The 16960-nt window shown below is 36.8% G+C and overlaps 1 protein-coding gene across 1 annotated transcript; it reads right to left on the bottom strand.

Moving 5' to 3' along the window:
- Positions 1–4612: 4612 nt before the first annotated feature.
- pym1 (PYM homolog 1, exon junction complex associated factor) lies at positions 4613–8955 on the bottom strand. The gene is made up of 3 exons (XM_053503366.1): positions 8883–8955; positions 7166–7259; positions 4613–5930 (listed from the first exon to the last, which is right to left on the bottom strand). Exons 1-3 carry the CDS (start codon positions 8911–8913, stop codon positions 5441–5443), a joined length of 615 nt encoding a protein of 204 aa, XP_053359341.1. The 5' UTR covers positions 8914–8955; the 3' UTR covers positions 4613–5440.
- Positions 8956–16960: the final 8005 nt, after the last annotated feature.

Here is a 16960-nt window from a genome sequence, read left to right as displayed (position 1 = left end):
CACTTAAATTAGTTCACCAATCTTTCACAGCAGGACCAGGATGCTCTAAACAGTTCCATGTAAAGAAACTTCAATTAGGCAAAAAAAGCCTTTTATATAAACAATTTATGGAAATCATGAAAGGTAGAATCCACAGGAAAAGATCGAGTACCACTTTAGTACTCTTCATCCTCAGAAAATTCAGCTACTGCTGAGATGAACCCTTTAAGAGAAGCCTTGGGAGGAAGATCCTCTTATATGAGATCACATCAGGGAGAAAATCTAATCAGCTTGTTTAAGCCACAGACCATACGAAAATAAAAAAAGGGCAAAAAGCTGGGAGTAAATTTTTCCTTCTCACATTTTATGTTTGTAGACACCTACTGGAGAGACCCATCTGAATGACAAAAAAGTAAATTTTGCGTTATAGTTGTCATTTAATATAACACATTATCTGAGAGAAATATTAGACTTAATTGCATTTCCTTCCCTCTATCACTGTATTGTTAAATTGTTTATATGTCTTTATTTAAACATGGCTACTATGCTTAGTAATGAACTATTTTCATACTTAACGTCCTTTTAATAACAACCTGTGCTGTATCAATATCTTTTAATATTGAGATTCTTTCTGAAATCTTCATGAACTTTTTTACTTCATGAACTTTTTTAATAATAAAATTGTAAATATTAGGCATAAAATTAAGGCTTTGAAACCAAACAATGTAATTTATGCTGATGTTAAACTAGCCATGTCAGATCAGAACCTAGAATACTTTACTCCCCTTGAAGAGAATGAATTAATTTCACTCATCTCTTCTGCAAACTCATCAACCTGTATATTAGCTCTTATACCAACACATTTTCTTAAACATTTTCAGCAATAACAGAACCCCTGTTGAGAATAATTAATTCTTCATTTAGCATTGGTTATGTTCCAAAATCTTTTAAATTAGCAGTTATTAAACCGATTATTAAGAAACCTGACCTTGACCCCTGTCAGCTGTCCAATTACAGGCCAATATCAAACCTCCCCTTTATCTCTAAGATTCTGGAAAAGATAGTAGCACAGCAACTATGTTCATATCTACATAGAAATAACATACATGAACTGTATCAGTCAGGATTTAGGCCTCATCATAGCACAGCACTCGTTAAAGTAGTAAATAACCTCCTATTGGCCTCAGATCAAGGTTGTGTAACCATGCTTGTATTACTCAACCTCAGTGCAGCTTTTGACACCATTGACCATAGTATTCTTCTTCACAGATTAGAAAATGTAGTAGGAATTAAGGGTACAGCCCTTTCCTGGCTCAGATCCTATTTGCCCGATCGCTATCAGTATGTAGACGTAAATGGTGATTATTCTGCATGTTCACTAGTGGAGTTTGGTGTTCCACAGGGTTCAGTTTTAGGCCCACTGCTTTTTTCCCTTAACATGTTTCCTCTGGGCAACATAATCCGTAAACATGGTATTAGTTTTCACTGTTATGCTGACGACACACAGTTATACATCTTAGCAAAACCTGATGAGATAAACCAGATTAATAAAGTTAAGCAATGTGTGCAGGACATAAGAAATTGGATGCTAATTAACTTCCTTCTGCTTAACCCAGATAAGACAGAAGTTCTAGTCATAGGACCGCATCCATCTAGAAGTAAGATTCTAGATCACTCTGTAACTTTAGATGACCTTTCTGTTCCATCAAGTGCAACAGTAAAAGACCTCGGTGTGATTATAGAGTCCAATCTTTCATTTGAATTGTAGATAATATTACCAGAATAGCATTCTTTCACCTCAGAAATATTGACAAGATAAGAAGTATAATGTCGCGAAACAATGCAGAAAAACTAGTTCATGCTTTTATCACTTCTAGGTTGGACTATTGTAATGCCCTACTGTCTGGTTGTTCAACTAGGTGCATAAACAAGCTTTAGCTAGTCCAGAATGCAGCAGCGAGAGTCCTCACTAGAACTAAAAGATACAAGCACATCACGCCTATCTTATCTTCACTTCATTGGCTCCCTGTGAAATTTCGCATTGATTTTAAAATACTTTTGACATATAAAGCATTAAATGGTCTTGCACCGCAGTATCTGAGTGAGCTGATAGTGTCTTACGATCTGCCACGCCTACTTCGATCAAAGGATGCAGGCTGCTTATCAGTACCGCGCATTATGAAAACTACAGCTGGGGGCAAAGCTTTTTCTTACAAAGCCCCAAAGTTATGGAATAGTCTTCCAAATAATGTTTGGGACACAGACACAGTTTCAGTGTTTAAGTCCAGGCTAAAAACCTATTTATTTAATCAAGCATTTTTATAAATAGATTTGCCTTAGGTAAAGGAGCAGATCTGGGGGACTCATGGATGTAGAGTATTATGGTGAACTGGTATACTGTCCTCCCCACTCTCATTGATCGCTCAGGTTTGTTGACGGTGAGGTGATTGGTTGCTTTCATCTCATGGAGCCCTCATGTCTGTGTTTCCTTCTGGCTCTCCCTTTTAGTTATGCTGTTATAGTTAGTTCTGCCGGAGTCTCTGCTTGCACTCTACAGTAAATATACATTCACATTATACATTATGTGACTGTGACCATACCTAACTGTTATCTCTCCTCTTTTGCTCTCTCCCCCTCTCTCTCTTTCCCTCTCTCTGTCGAGCTACACATGTCGTTCCTGAGCTGCCAGTGATCCAGACTCCCTCTGCCCTCCGGACCTGTCTGACCCATAATGGTGCCCCGCTTCTGGTTGCCCCGTGTGTTTCTTTGGGATGCGTCTCGTGTTTGGGGATGGTTCTCGCTACCTAGAAGACGGTCATGGCCTACACTGGTGTTGGCAACTGTTTCTCTAAGGACTTGACAGTTCGATAGTTCATACAAGTCTACCTGAGTTTTTAATAACTAACTAGACTCCATATTAACATCAATTAAAATTACACTGTTATGCTGAACTGCCTGCCAACTAACACACAGTATGAATGCAGATCAATTCCTGCTCTCTGTTTCACCCAGATAAGGATGGGTTCCCTGTGAGTCTGGTTCCTCTCAAGGTTTCTTCCTACTACAGTACCATCTCAGGGAGTTTTTCCTTGCGACTGTCGCCCTCGGCTTGCTCATCAAGGACTATCTGACCATTTTGATTCATACACATTCAAATTCCATACAAACTTAGATAATTCTTTTGACTGTGTAAAGCTGCTTTGGGACAATGCCAATTGTTAAAAGCGCTATACAAATAAAATTGAATTAAATTTAATTAAATTGAAATCTGAATCTACATAACTTGCTTTAAAAAGGACAGGGCTTACGATAAACCAGAGCAATGATGATACCAGTAAATATACTGGTAAACTACTCCTGTAGTTCAATGTAATTATGATGATAAGGACATACTGTATCAGATCCATTGTGGTATACAGAGGCAAACGTATATATACCACCAGTTGAAAAGTTGGACACACCTTCAATATCCATGAAACTTCCTAATTTTTATTTCTTTTTATATTGTGAAACAATGCTGAAGGCATCTAAAATATACAATAATCTCCGCTGAACAGTTGATATTGAGGTGCATCTGCTATCTATGTACTTTAAAATAGCTTTAAGCCACTAGTTTTAACCTGGTGATTTTTGATGCTGGTAACTCTAAATGAACTTCTCCTCTGGTCCTGCTATCCTGGGATGGTCATCATGAGATCCAATTTCATCATGGTGGTTGATAGGTTTTGTAAATGCACTTAACAATACTGTTCTTGCAAGATCTATTTCAGAACAGCTGACCGTTATGTCCTAAAATAATAACTATTAGCTTGTTTCACACACACACACACACACATATATATATATATATATATATGTATATATATATATATATTAATCCAGTATTGTTCTTGAAAATAAAACTTTCACTGTCTAAATATTCTATTTAATACCTGACTGTACATATTAACAAATAAACTGATAATTAAGTATAAGTGAGGAAGACTCTCATCCTCCCTTAATCCTCCCATGTGATTGGTCTTCCAGTAGGTAATGTTCTACTTGTACAGCATGCTATTGGTGTGGTCAGCTTTTCCAAATCACATTTAAAGTATGTGGTCTCCAGCTCAGTCCTGAGCCTAGGGTGTTGTCCATGGGGAGGTTTTTTATGCTCTCTCATGTGCATGAGAGTCTCATCTGGGTTCTTCATTTTCCTTCAGTAACATGGATTGGATGTTGAATTGCCCTTGTGAGGGTGTGAATGTGCACCTTAGGACTTCCCATCCAGGGAGAATTCTCACTTTGAAGCCACTGATCCCAGGACAGGTTTGGAACCCTGAAAAAGGAGACAGCAGTTACTGAAAATAAATGATTTAGGAAAGTGATATGGTGGGTAGTGTTTCCACCTCACAGATCCATGATTGATCCTGATTGTGAACTTTGGATGGATTTTTACCTGCTTTTGTCAGTATTGGTTTCTTAGAGGTTTCTTTTTCTGCCCATCTCCTAAAACTATGCTGGTACATGAATTGAGGACTGCATTTCCCATCGTTCAAGATAAGTCCTCTTAGTTTATCCCATAATGTACTTTTGATGTTGGGTCCGGATGAGTGTTGTGAGGTGAAGGACTCAAACACATTTAGCTAAAACAACCTGCATGTCTTTTATAGTTTAATGTAATAATACAACAACACTGCTTAATATTTAAGAACTACTACAATAAAAAAAAACACACATGATAAAAATCGAGTTCTGAAAGAAAGAAATGACTGGCAAAAACCTATACTGTCGTTCCTATTTAGTTCAAAAATGGCCAACCCATATAAGTTTTAGAAGACTCTTTAGAGGTACATCATGCTTTACAACATGTTAAGATCAGTACTGAAGTCACAAATATTAAAACAAGAAAAAAAAAAAACTGCAGCCATTCAAGTCTTTGCACTGTGTCCTCAGAGTGGCTTGGTGTTCTGTTCATTCTTTCATTCAGTCAGTACTATTAGGACAAAAAAACGGTAGTGTCAATGCGCCGATATCCCACTATGACATAACCATCATGAGGAAACAGAAGCATAATTTCCAACGCGAAAAAACAAAAAACAAAAACAAAGGCTTCTCACTTCTCTAATTTATTCCTAAAAAGTCCATTTTGGCAAAGTCCATCTTTTAGAAGTGCGTAATGTGCGTCATTCATGATTAAACTTAACACAAATAGTACTGTCCTTATGATTGGGATGAAAAGCACTAACTGCACTATTTTGTTTACAAATACCTTTTTATTTTATTTCTTTTTTTTATATAATTCGTGTATCACAGATTGGAAGAACAAAAAGGAACAAGGCTATGGGATGGGGCTTCACAAAACTGGAATTACATCAATGGGAATAAATGATGGTCTATTCTAAATCCTGAAAAAAATCCTATGTACATACAGAAAGAAAACACTACACCATGGCCCCCTCTGCTTGTAATACACCTTCTTGTTTTACAAATCTGCCTCCAGCTGCCTCAGCTCCTCACGTAAGGCTTGAGCACGTCCCAATTTTTCCAACTGATCCTTGGAAGGGTTCCGCAGCTCCCCCGAGTCCACTTTCTGCTGCAGCTCCTCCACTTGGCGCAGCTTCTTCCGCAGGTTCTTGATCTTCTTGGCTTTGTCTGTGGTAGCAGAGGACAGGTCCGTGGAAGCGTTTGTGCTGTTCTGATCTTCAGCTGCGACCGAAACCTTCTCCAGCTCTTTTGTAACTTCGTCCACTTCTTTGTTGTCTTCGTTTTGGCCCTGGGTCTGCTGCTGCTTGCGTTTCTCTTTGCGTTTCATGTTACGTTTGGCTGCTTTGGACAAGCCAGTTGTCTCGCTCTCTTTGTCTGTCTTTACTGCTGTCTGCTGCTGCTGCCTGGCTGCAGCAGCATCCTCTGGATTCATTCCAGGAGGGAGATCCGGTTTGCTCTTGAAAAACTTTACGTATTTATTTTCGTAACTGGTTGCGGACAGAAGGGAAAAGAAAGAAAAGTAATAATCATTCAACTTGTAGAAACAGACTTTTGTAGTACAAAAAAATATATATATTTTACATTTTCAGAAAAATAACTACCTGACCATGTTCACCATATCATAAAGGTCAAATTCTTGAGTTCATCAAGCAAAGAAAACAACTAAGGGTTAGGGTTAGGGTTAGGGACAATCGAAATTATTGGTACTGGATTAACAACCCTTTACCACATTATTAAAACCTGGAACGATAGTGCTGAACGTTTAACTTTGTGAAAGAAATGTGGTCAAAAAAAAAATATCAAGACCATATGAAGATCACTTAAAAAAAAACATAGCTATGTTTATTAGTAAAAGTAAGAGCATTTCCATACACACACATTATATTATAAAATTATAATATAATTATTTTTGTTATTTAGGGAGCATAAAAATTGGATTTTTCAAGCAATGAAAATTTTTTTTACCCTAGATTGACCCTAGTGATGGGTACATCAGGGTAAGCACATGTCCTAATGCACCCAGAATGCATAACTCTCACTGTACACATCTCTGGAGGCAGCGTTAAGATCTGGGGTTGATTCAGTACATCAGCTCTAGACTTGGCAACATTATGTGTCAATAAAATGAAATCAGCTAATGATCTAGATGTACTGAATGACCAGGTTATCACATCAATGGAGTTTTTTTTTTTTCTTTCCTGATGTCATGGACTTTCAGACATTCCAGGACTCAGGTTGAGAAAGAGTGGTTCTGGGAGCATGAGAAATCATTTTCACACATTGGCCACAATTATAAAAGCTATAGGTAATTAAATGAACTCTTAGTGCATACAACTTTTATTAGTTTCTGTTATCATTTTAATTAAGCAGTCACTCTTTTTCTACCCCCTTCCCTAAGCAATTTTTCTGACCGCAACAAAGTTTTTCAGAACTCAAACATGTTCTTACATTTCACCTGCCCATATCAACAATTATAGTTTTTCTGATTATTAACCAGTTTGAACTAGTTTATGAGTCTTGGGTTTTTTGGTTCCACATGAATAAACCATCACAAAAAAATTGCATATGAAAACGAGTGAATTAATAGAATCCTGTGATTTAAAGAACAGCTGGCAGAACCATCTGACCAAACAGATTTGATAATAAAACTGAATTGCTGATTAATAAGTCATCATCACGTAAAGCTGGGGGTTTAAACTTGCAGTTGCACCATGACACTTACACAGGTACCTCCTCCTGGGGTACATAGCCATCTTTCACTCGCCGAGGTTTCCTCCATGTCCCATCCGGACGCTGTGTAGCAGCAATGTACTTTCCTGTACAAACATACAATGTCAACATTGTGGCTTTGGGTTTCCTTTTTCTTAATTCTGTAAAGCTGCTTTGCAACAATGCTTTAAATAAATAGAATAGAACTGAATAGAATTGTGGTCAGAGTGCTAAAAGGATTTTTCCCACACTGTAATATGCAAATTTTCAATTATTTGTCTTATGCACCTGGGAACAAACCAGACATATTATGTAATAATACGCTAATGTGAGGGGTGGACAAATCTTTTATGTTATCATTAACTGGAGGACCAAGTAAGGTGATATGACTGTGTGTTTTATAACAAAAATTAAGTTATATATCAGTGTCTGTTCTGTACATTGTCATTACTTTATATTCATGAGTTTGAAAAAAACAGTTTACTCAATACAGGAATATTTAGTAGGTCACCCCCTTTGCACCAAAATAGTAGTGACCTGTGTGTTCTGACATCTTTCTACTGGAACCAGCATTAACCATTTCCTTGATTTGAGCTACAGTAGTTGTTCTATTGAATCATATTACACAGGCCAGCCACCACTCCCCTTGTGCATCAATGGACAACCAGGACCCTGTCACCAGTTCACTGGATTTCCTTCCTTGGATTTTTGGTATGTTCTGACCACTGCAGACAAGGAACATCCCACAAGAGCTGCGGTTTTGGAATTGCTCTGACCAATTCCCAGTTATCTAGCCATTAATATTTGGCCCTTCTCACAGTAGCTACAGTTACAATGGGGGCTGAAAGTGGGTGGGATGTATTAAAGTAGGCAGGAAGTAAACTTTTTTTTTCTGAAGTCAATTTGTCGTAAGCTGGGAAAAATGGGCAAGCATAAATATTTGAGTGACTTTGACAAGGGGCGAATGAATTGACTGCAGGACTAAGTCACAGCAACTACAAAACTTCAGCTCTTGTGGGATGTTCATACCAAAAGTAATTCAAGGAAGAAAAACCGGTGTACTGGTAAAGTCATGGCATGGCACATGGGGAGCAAAGGCAAGCAATAGAAGCACTTCTGTTGATCAAATTGGTTAATACTGGTTGTGATAGAAAGAGTCAGAACACACACTGTTATGGTGGCAAACCCCGATATTAGGCAGGTGGTCATAATGCTATGGCTGATTGGTGTAAATGTTTTCAGAACTCCATAAAAGTTTCATTTCGGCACCATTTTCAAAAGCATGATGTGAAGTAGTTTCTGGTGTTTTACTGTCCCTCTGAACTTATCTGCACAACGATTCGTTGGAGACAGAAAGCTTAGCTTATTAGCTTAGCCTTAAAAAAAATAAAGATAATAAAAGAAGACCTCTTATGAATCCTGTTAAATGATAAATGGACTTTAAGCACAAATGTATTTAATAAAAACAACGCGTTATGTAAGAAGAGTGAGTAAGTGCGCGAGGCTCCCCTAAGGGCACGAGCTTCATTCAGACTGCGGGATTGACAGCTGGCTAAGCGCGCGCGCTACACCGCTAACCGACTTTGTGCTGGAATCCCAGTTGCGTTATTTCACACCGAATCCTGCTCAAAGTCACTGCTCATGCATGTTCAGCGCAAACAAGTCACATTTATTCTCAAGCTTGGTCGCTATTCTGATTTTTACAATGACAACAAAATCACAGAGCTCACCAGACTCATCTGTTACATAGGGAGTCGCCATTTTAACAGCTGCTATACTTCCGGTCACGTGGCGGAAGTCGCCTGCGTGACAAATCACCCGAAGATGGACAGAATCGCGTTAAATTAGTTTTACCATAACAATAATAATAATAATAATAATAATAACATTGCAACACTCAAAATACATTTAAGATTTATTTATATAAATTTAATTTATTTAGTCCGTAGATTTATAAATTTTATATTTTAACACGTCTTTTAATATTTTAAAAGATTTAATGTCTGTTCATAATATATGTACCTGAACTCTCCTCAATAAATCCAAACCTGTGTATAATTTAATCTAAAACTTTATATTTTTAATATTTTTGTTATTATGTGTTGATTATACTAGAAGTTACGCGTGGCTCCGCCCACGTGCAGATCCCGACGCCTGCATGCTACCATTACCTGTTAGTAAGTTATGGGAAGTTGGAATCATTTTAGTGATTCAGTTTTTTGAATCTCGTTCTTCAAAAGGAACTAATATTTTTTCGAGTCATTTAGTTCTTTTAATCATAAATAAAATAAAATGTTGCATTTTTAATAAACAGACCCCCAACACGTATACATACACAAATTTTTGCATTCGTTTCAGTAATGTAAAAATTATAAGCTTTGTGCATGTGCACCCAGTAGAAAATGAACAATTTACTCTCAGAGACTACTCTATCTTCTAAGTCACATTAAAGACTTGTTCAAAAAGAACAAATCATTCATGAACGACCGATCACTACTGCCAATGTGCAGTCAACTCGCTCCCGCTCCAATGTTTCGGCAGTCTTTACTGTCTATCACAGTCTGATCCAGTCTTTCAGTAGCTATGAGCTCGGCCCGGAGCACCCATTTTCGTTACTTTTACAACACCTGTGACAAAATGAAATATAAGCTGATCATAATGCTGCCTACTGTTATATACAGTGGGGAGGCGCCTGAGACATGCCTGTGATGGAAATCTGCTACCTACTGTGGTTTTTGACTCTAGTACATCTATTCTAAATAGCAACTGTGCTAATTCTTTCCATCTGTTCTTTATTTTTCTACCCATCTCCAGCTGGATTTTGCTTCATGATGGTTTAGAGCTACACATGCTGCTCCTGTGCTCCCAGTGATCCAGACCCCATCTGCCCTTTGCACCTGCTGTCTCATTCCTGTGCTGAGCTGGACTTCATGTTAATTTAAAGAACTTCTATTATATTGCACTTTTAGCTGCTTAATAAAAACACACATGATGTTATGTAATTTCATGCTCACTGCAAAGTATGGTGGAGGATCTGTGATGCTGTGGGCCTGTTGCTCTTTCAAGGCCCTAGGAACCTTGTTAGGCTGTCATGGCATTATGACTTTTCTGAAATACCAGGACATTTTAAATCAAAACCTGATGGTCTCTGTCAGAAAGCTGAAGATGGGTCCTGGTGTTTTTTTTTTAGCAGGATAATGATTTGAAATGTGTGGTGAAAACACAAAAAATGCTTCAGCAGACATAATGTCAAGCTTCTCCCATGGCCATCTCAGTCCCCAGACCTCAACCCAATTGAAAAGCTGTGGGGTGAGCTAAAGAGGAAAGTGCAAAAGAGAGGACCCAGGACTAGAGGATGATCTAGAAAGATTGTGCAAAGAGGAATGGTCAGAGATCTCTCCATCTGTATTCTCCAATCTTGTAAAATGTTGTAGGAAGAGATTAAGTGTGCTATCTTGGGGTTGTACAAAATATTAAAATTATGGGCGCCAATAATTGTGGCACGCATGATTTGATGAAAAAAAAAAAGAATCTTAATGTGGGATTTTTTTCCCACTGAATAATGTTCTACAATTAAAGGTTGGATTTTTCTTAATTTTTGCATTGTGGTTCTATATTGTTAAAATTAATTTATTAGAAGCCTAAAAACACATCTTAACCAGGGGTGCCAATAATAGTGACCAGCACTAATGATAGCGATTGCCTGTGAATGGAGTGTGAGGTCAACTTGCTCCTCATGCTGTTCCAATGTTTTTACGGGCCTTATTTATGCCTGTCGTGCTGTATGTGCTGTCACTGTTGACGCTTCGCAGTCTGATCCGGGTACAGTAGCTATTAGCTCAGCCTGACGTACCGGTTTTCGCCACTGTTATGTTCAGTGAGGAACCTGACACGCTCACAGTACAGTATGTCATAAAAGTTGATGATGACCCTGCCTACTGTTTCATTCAGATCATCTGTGACTGAACTACTGTACCTGCGCAAACACTAAGCTGCAAACAGAAAATCTCCTAACTGCCAGATATTTGTTAATGAAACATTTATGAATTGTTAAAATAGTGCCAGCCCCAGACATTTTTGATATCATCATGTCACACAAGAAGCATGCACTGCTGAAACTAATTGAAGACGATTTGTTGCTTGCATGGTACAGTATAAAAAAAAGTATACTATTAACAGGAAACGCGGGGGTTGTTTGCTATGCATATGAATCACAGGCAGTTGGTGGTGTGCTAATACGGGAAGCACATGTGTCTGTTATTGAAGTATAACATCTATATATATGTTCGTCTTGCCTCCTTTTTAATTCTTAGCTACTGAATAAGTCAAGAACATTTGTCATGCCTCCCATGTTGTGGATTAACCCACTGGCTGTACCTACTGCTCTGAGCATTCTGTCTATGTCCATTACTGTGTTGAGATATTTAATTTAATGCAAATCGCATTTAATTTATTAAATATTGAATTTCACCAAGAGTAATAAATAATGTGAATGCTGCAATGTGAATGCTGCATTTTGCTCTTTTATGGAAAGCCATTCTAAGCATCTTAAAGCCTATGGTATAAATCCATCTAAAAATAGATTAATTAAACATCTATTTGAGTCAGCTATCCACCTAGCATGCTAGATATGTACAGTACCTGCAAAGCTAGCTAATCAGGTTTTCTTTCTAACCAGCTATAAGCTATAAGAAACACACATTATTTCCATTGCTTGCATAGCCCTGTTGTTAGACGGCAACATTTGGGGTTGAACGTAAGTTACAAAAATTTTGACATATGGTTATTGCTAAAAATAGGAAGAAAAAAAAAAAAAAAAGACTTGGTGAAATTTGGGGTTCTGTGGATTATTGAGCACTGTTTGTGCTATTACACACAGTTCAAGCTTATGATTAAGCAAACAAGTTGAGGGTTCGCCCTGTTTATTGTTCCTTGTTCCTATAATTACGGATTTTAAAAACCAACTCGGCATACCCTAAAATGCTCACGGTATCCATATCAATAACCAATACCGTAAAATCCTCAGATATGGACAGATATGGATTCTGTTTGTCTTTTGTTTAAAAGTGTTTGTTTTGAATATAGCCTGTATAGCCAGGCCAGCGGTGAGCTAAAGGATAAAGATCAGAAAACGTTTGCAGTTATTTACATTTAGTCATTTGGCAGTCACTTTTATCCAGAGCGCCGTGCAAACACCTGAAGGTGCAGCTACAAAAGGCACTGGCATTCCAAACCAGCAATGCTAGAAACTAATGCAGTCCAAAGATGATGTACAAGTTTTATAATGTCTACTTTGTAACAGTTTTAAGGGTACATACAATACAGACACAATTAGTCTTTGTGCAATGCTTTTCATAACCAAATATTAGACACGGTTAAATGTTAATAACACCGCTGAACCAGCATTAGTAGTTCATTGTAAAGGTAAAATACATATAAAGCAGGAAGGTAGTGTTTCCGGCTTAAGGCTTCAGGGTGGCCAGTTCAAGTGCTACATTTTCTTGTGTTGTTTGCATGACTTTCCTTTCACAGAATGTGTGAATTAGTGTGTGTATGTTTGTGTGCCCTGTGATGGACTGGCACACTGTCTAGGGTGTACCCTACCTCATGCCCTAAGTCTCCTGGGATTGGCTCCAGGCCCCCGTTACCCTGAATACAGGATAAAGTGCACCCTATAGATGATGATTGAGTGAAAAAAAGTAAATGAATGTAAAATCAACAGTCTACATTCTTGAAAATGAAGCTTCTCAGGGGTTGTGGAGGTCAAGGTTTTTAGCCTTCCAAAAGGGTGTTGTTTTTGAAATGTTTTAAAAAAGAGACCCTTGTAGTGATGGATTTAGATACCATTGTGGTTAGTAACACAATCGACATGGTGTGGCAATTTCAGTACAAATCAAGTACAAATACATCAACCTTATAGAATGGAGACAAAAAGAAAGTGGCAGATGACCCATGCTTCAACAGAAACGACTAAAAGAAAACAGAATATAATATACAACATATCCCAAAAAATTTGACATCATTTGAAATATAAATATCTGGTAAGTACATGTCCTAGGCAAAAGAAATTAAATAAGCGTCATGCTAAAAAATAAAAGATTTATTTAACAAAAATCCAACAACATATTCAAACGGATATAAATTTTATATAATCATAATGAGAAGAAAAAGAAGTAAACCATTAAACTTGGTTAGTTTTTACACATCTCATTAAAATTTTGGATACTTTAAGTGAGAATTGATTTTGTTGCTAGACTAAGAAATTAGATCAATTTTGGGGCACCTTGTATAAAAATATATATATAGAACGAAATGAGTATAGATATACAGTAAGTAAATGAGGTAGTTACAGTTGTGCAAAGAGTGAGTGGTGCAAGACTGAAGTAATAACTGCCAATGCAGATTAAGGTATTTGATGAGTAGATAAATATGACAGTGAACAGTGAGATGGTTACATAAGACTTAGGGGTTTTCCCCAGAGGAATAAACAAGTGACTATAAGGGGAATATATTTTTAAGATGTGTTAGAAGTTAACTCCATTCTACTGCCAATATTAATCCTTTAGTCATTTGTTCGTCCTTTTATTTGTTCGTTCAATAATTTATTATTTTATGTAATGCAACTTGCACCAAATATCACCCTGCCACCCACCTAAACATTACCTTAAATATTATCTACAGGGTTTTTCAGACACTCAAGTTCTGGAATATTACTTTTTTAGACACTGAAGTATTGGACAAGCCAACAGTTAAAGACCTTATCTGGCATTCAGGTCTGTCCAGCTGGTCTGTACAATGATCTCCATTACAGTTTTGTAGCTGATATGGTGCAGAGCTTTTTCCAGCTTAAAACACAAGGGTTCATATTTGATCCTGGCTGCAGCACAAAGCCAGCTATCTCAGTGCGTGAAAATTATATACTTTAAATATTATTAAATGTAGTGCAATCCAAATAGAAGAAATTACTCCACTATTCTCTATATGTCTATACTGTCTATAAGGAAATCAAATCAACTGTTTTAAATATTAACACTTAGATTAAAATTAACTTGAAATTGTGCATGGAACCACATTTCAAATTCATCTGGCTGCACGTTCCTTTGGGGAAGCTTAAAACTGCTCTGCTTCTGGAATCCGTCTGTTTCTTTAGTCGTGGACTCTAGGTTAAAAGGAAAACAGCGCTGAAAATGTCTAAAAGGCAACTAGTCGAAAAACATAATTCCTTTAATTCAAGCACAAGAAAAGTAGCGCTGCCTCAAAAAAAAAAAAAATTCCCTTAACTTTCTGCTTACATGGACTCTGGACAGGGAAGACTACATGCTTATTAAATCAGAATGGAACATTTTTATGTTCAGTTTTCATTTCAATAAATCCTCGCCCACTGTTAGGCTTCTTTTGATTTTAGATCTATAGCGTGGTTAAAGTTTAATCACAAACACACACACACAAAATTGTGGACTGCATGCAAAAAAGCTATAGGTCTTAAAAGAGAAATAAATGTCCTGGTTCTAAAAGATCATACAGGGGTTAGCATACCAGAGTTCTAGCTTTTAAAGATGTTCCATTAGCAACCTTAAGTGAAAAAGTAAAAGCTGAGGCCACAGCATAGTTGGTTAAGTGTTTGATGTGTTTTTTTTTTTTTTTTTTGCTTCCTTCCAGCACATGTAATTATAAACCAGTCATACCTAACATTAAACCATCTTGGGTGTTAGATTCCACTTGTGCCACCAGAACGGCTCTGGCCCCTTGGGTCATGGCTCTAAAGTCGAAGGCAGCAGATACTTTGGGTGTTTTGGATTGTAGGGTGTGGCCTCCATGCATCAGACTTGTTTGTCTGGTGAATCCAATGGGTGCTCAATTGAACTGGATTCTGGGAGGTTTAAAAACTGGGTCAGAGTTGGGCCCCTTAGTCTTGGGCTCTTTGTCTGCTGGGCCCTGTGCATCCATGCATCCATGCATCCATGCATCCATGCATCCATCCATCCATGCATCCATCCATCCATCCATCCATCTATCTTTCTATCTATCTATCTATCCAAAACCATGTTATAAAAAATAGTATCATATTTTATTGTTAGCTTTAGTATAGAGCACAAATACAGTAATATGTTTCTTATTAAGGTTTTCTTTTCCTTAGCTCGAACTTTGTTGTTGATGAGGTATCTCAGAAATTCTTAAGGATACAATTAAGGTATAAAGTACATATTGGCCTAATGTGTTTATTAGATTACTGACCTACTATTAAAAATGTGTGCTACAAGAGTTGAGTAGTTTTTTATGCTGTAAATCATGGGGTAATGCCTGATATAGATTTGGATTCATTATAAACAGTGGAAATCTAATGCAGAGAGAAATCACAGCATTTGAATATGACAAAACATCTGATTTTGCTGAGCAGTGCTACACCATGCCATGCCAGTTAGATAGTTTTTTTTTAATTAATAAATTACAATTAAAAACAAAAAAATATATTTATATATGTTTTGCCAAATTTACAAGATTTTTCTGAGTGTCAAATTTCTTGTACAAACAATTTACTTATAAATAACCAAAACCCAATGCAAGTTTTTATGGAGTAATTTGTTTTAAAAAAACAACAACACTTAATGGATTGAATATTTCCTTTGCCCTGTGATGGTGTGGCATCCCTCCTGTATTAGTATATTACAGTATATGCTGTATATATTGTGTAAAGTATATAGAGTCCTTTTATAGAACTAAAAATCTCTTAAAACACAGTTCTGTAGAAAGGGTTCTATAGGACTTCTTCTATAAAATATTCCTTTCGAAAAGGAAAGTTTTTCTAAAACGTTATCTTTTCACATAGGCCTAGAAAAAAACTTTTATTAAAATTGTATTCAACTACTATTGAACATATTCTACAGAAATACATTTCTATAATTATTGCCCGATTAAACTTGGGTATTAAAGTTTTATATAATGATCATTCATTTTTATAGAAATGCTATGAAAAGATTTTCCCTATAAAAATTATTTAGAACATTTTTAGCAGTATCAGCAGGACCTGATCTAAAGGAATTTTATCGAACCATTTTATAAGGCTCTTTCTACAAAACAGATTTTAAATATAAAATTTCAGACAAAACTAAATTGTTGTAAAATTTCTTTTTTTTTTTCTACAGAACTTCTACAGAATGTGTTCTTTGTGAAATATAAAGAACATTTTAGCAGGTCAGTTAAACCTGCTCTAAAAGAAACTCCCTAAAAGATCTATTTCTATTAAAATAATTTTCAATGGAAAGTTTTCTAGAGAACCAAGATTCTATATGATTTGTTTATTTTTGTTATATAGAAATTCTACAGAATCTGTAGAATAGAGTTTTATAGACCATTTTAGCAGGGTCAGCGCACTTTGTTTGAAATAATTGTTTTTTAGAACTGTATTTTTATTATTTTGTCATGTACTAACATCCTATGGAATTTCCATCCAGTAAATTCTATGGAATTTAATCTTTAGAACATTTTCAGCAGTGTGAGTCAAAGATGTCGGTACTCAGACCCACTGCTGTGAAAATGGAAATGAGCTGGCTCTCTTGTAGTGTTGTGTAGATCTCTGTAGCCTGGTATGATCGAATTTGTTGTCTAGGGACCAAACATTTGCCAGTATAATGGATGGGATGGCTGATCTGCACAGGCTAGCTTTTAGCCTATTTTGTATGCCTTCCCATTTACAGCACTTCTGTTTCCTCTTGTAGTGCTTGCGGCTTTTTTTCACCCAGGGACTATGGTAAATAAATTGGAATCTAGCTCACATACTGTAGTAGGCTAAGGCTACAGCATAGTTGGT

This window comes from Clarias gariepinus, chromosome 9 (assembly GCF_024256425.1).
Source record: "Clarias gariepinus isolate MV-2021 ecotype Netherlands chromosome 9, CGAR_prim_01v2, whole genome shotgun sequence".
Lineage (NCBI taxonomy): Eukaryota > Metazoa > Chordata > Actinopteri > Siluriformes > Clariidae > Clarias > Clarias gariepinus.
This window is presented reverse-complemented; position numbering and strand designations above follow the sequence as displayed.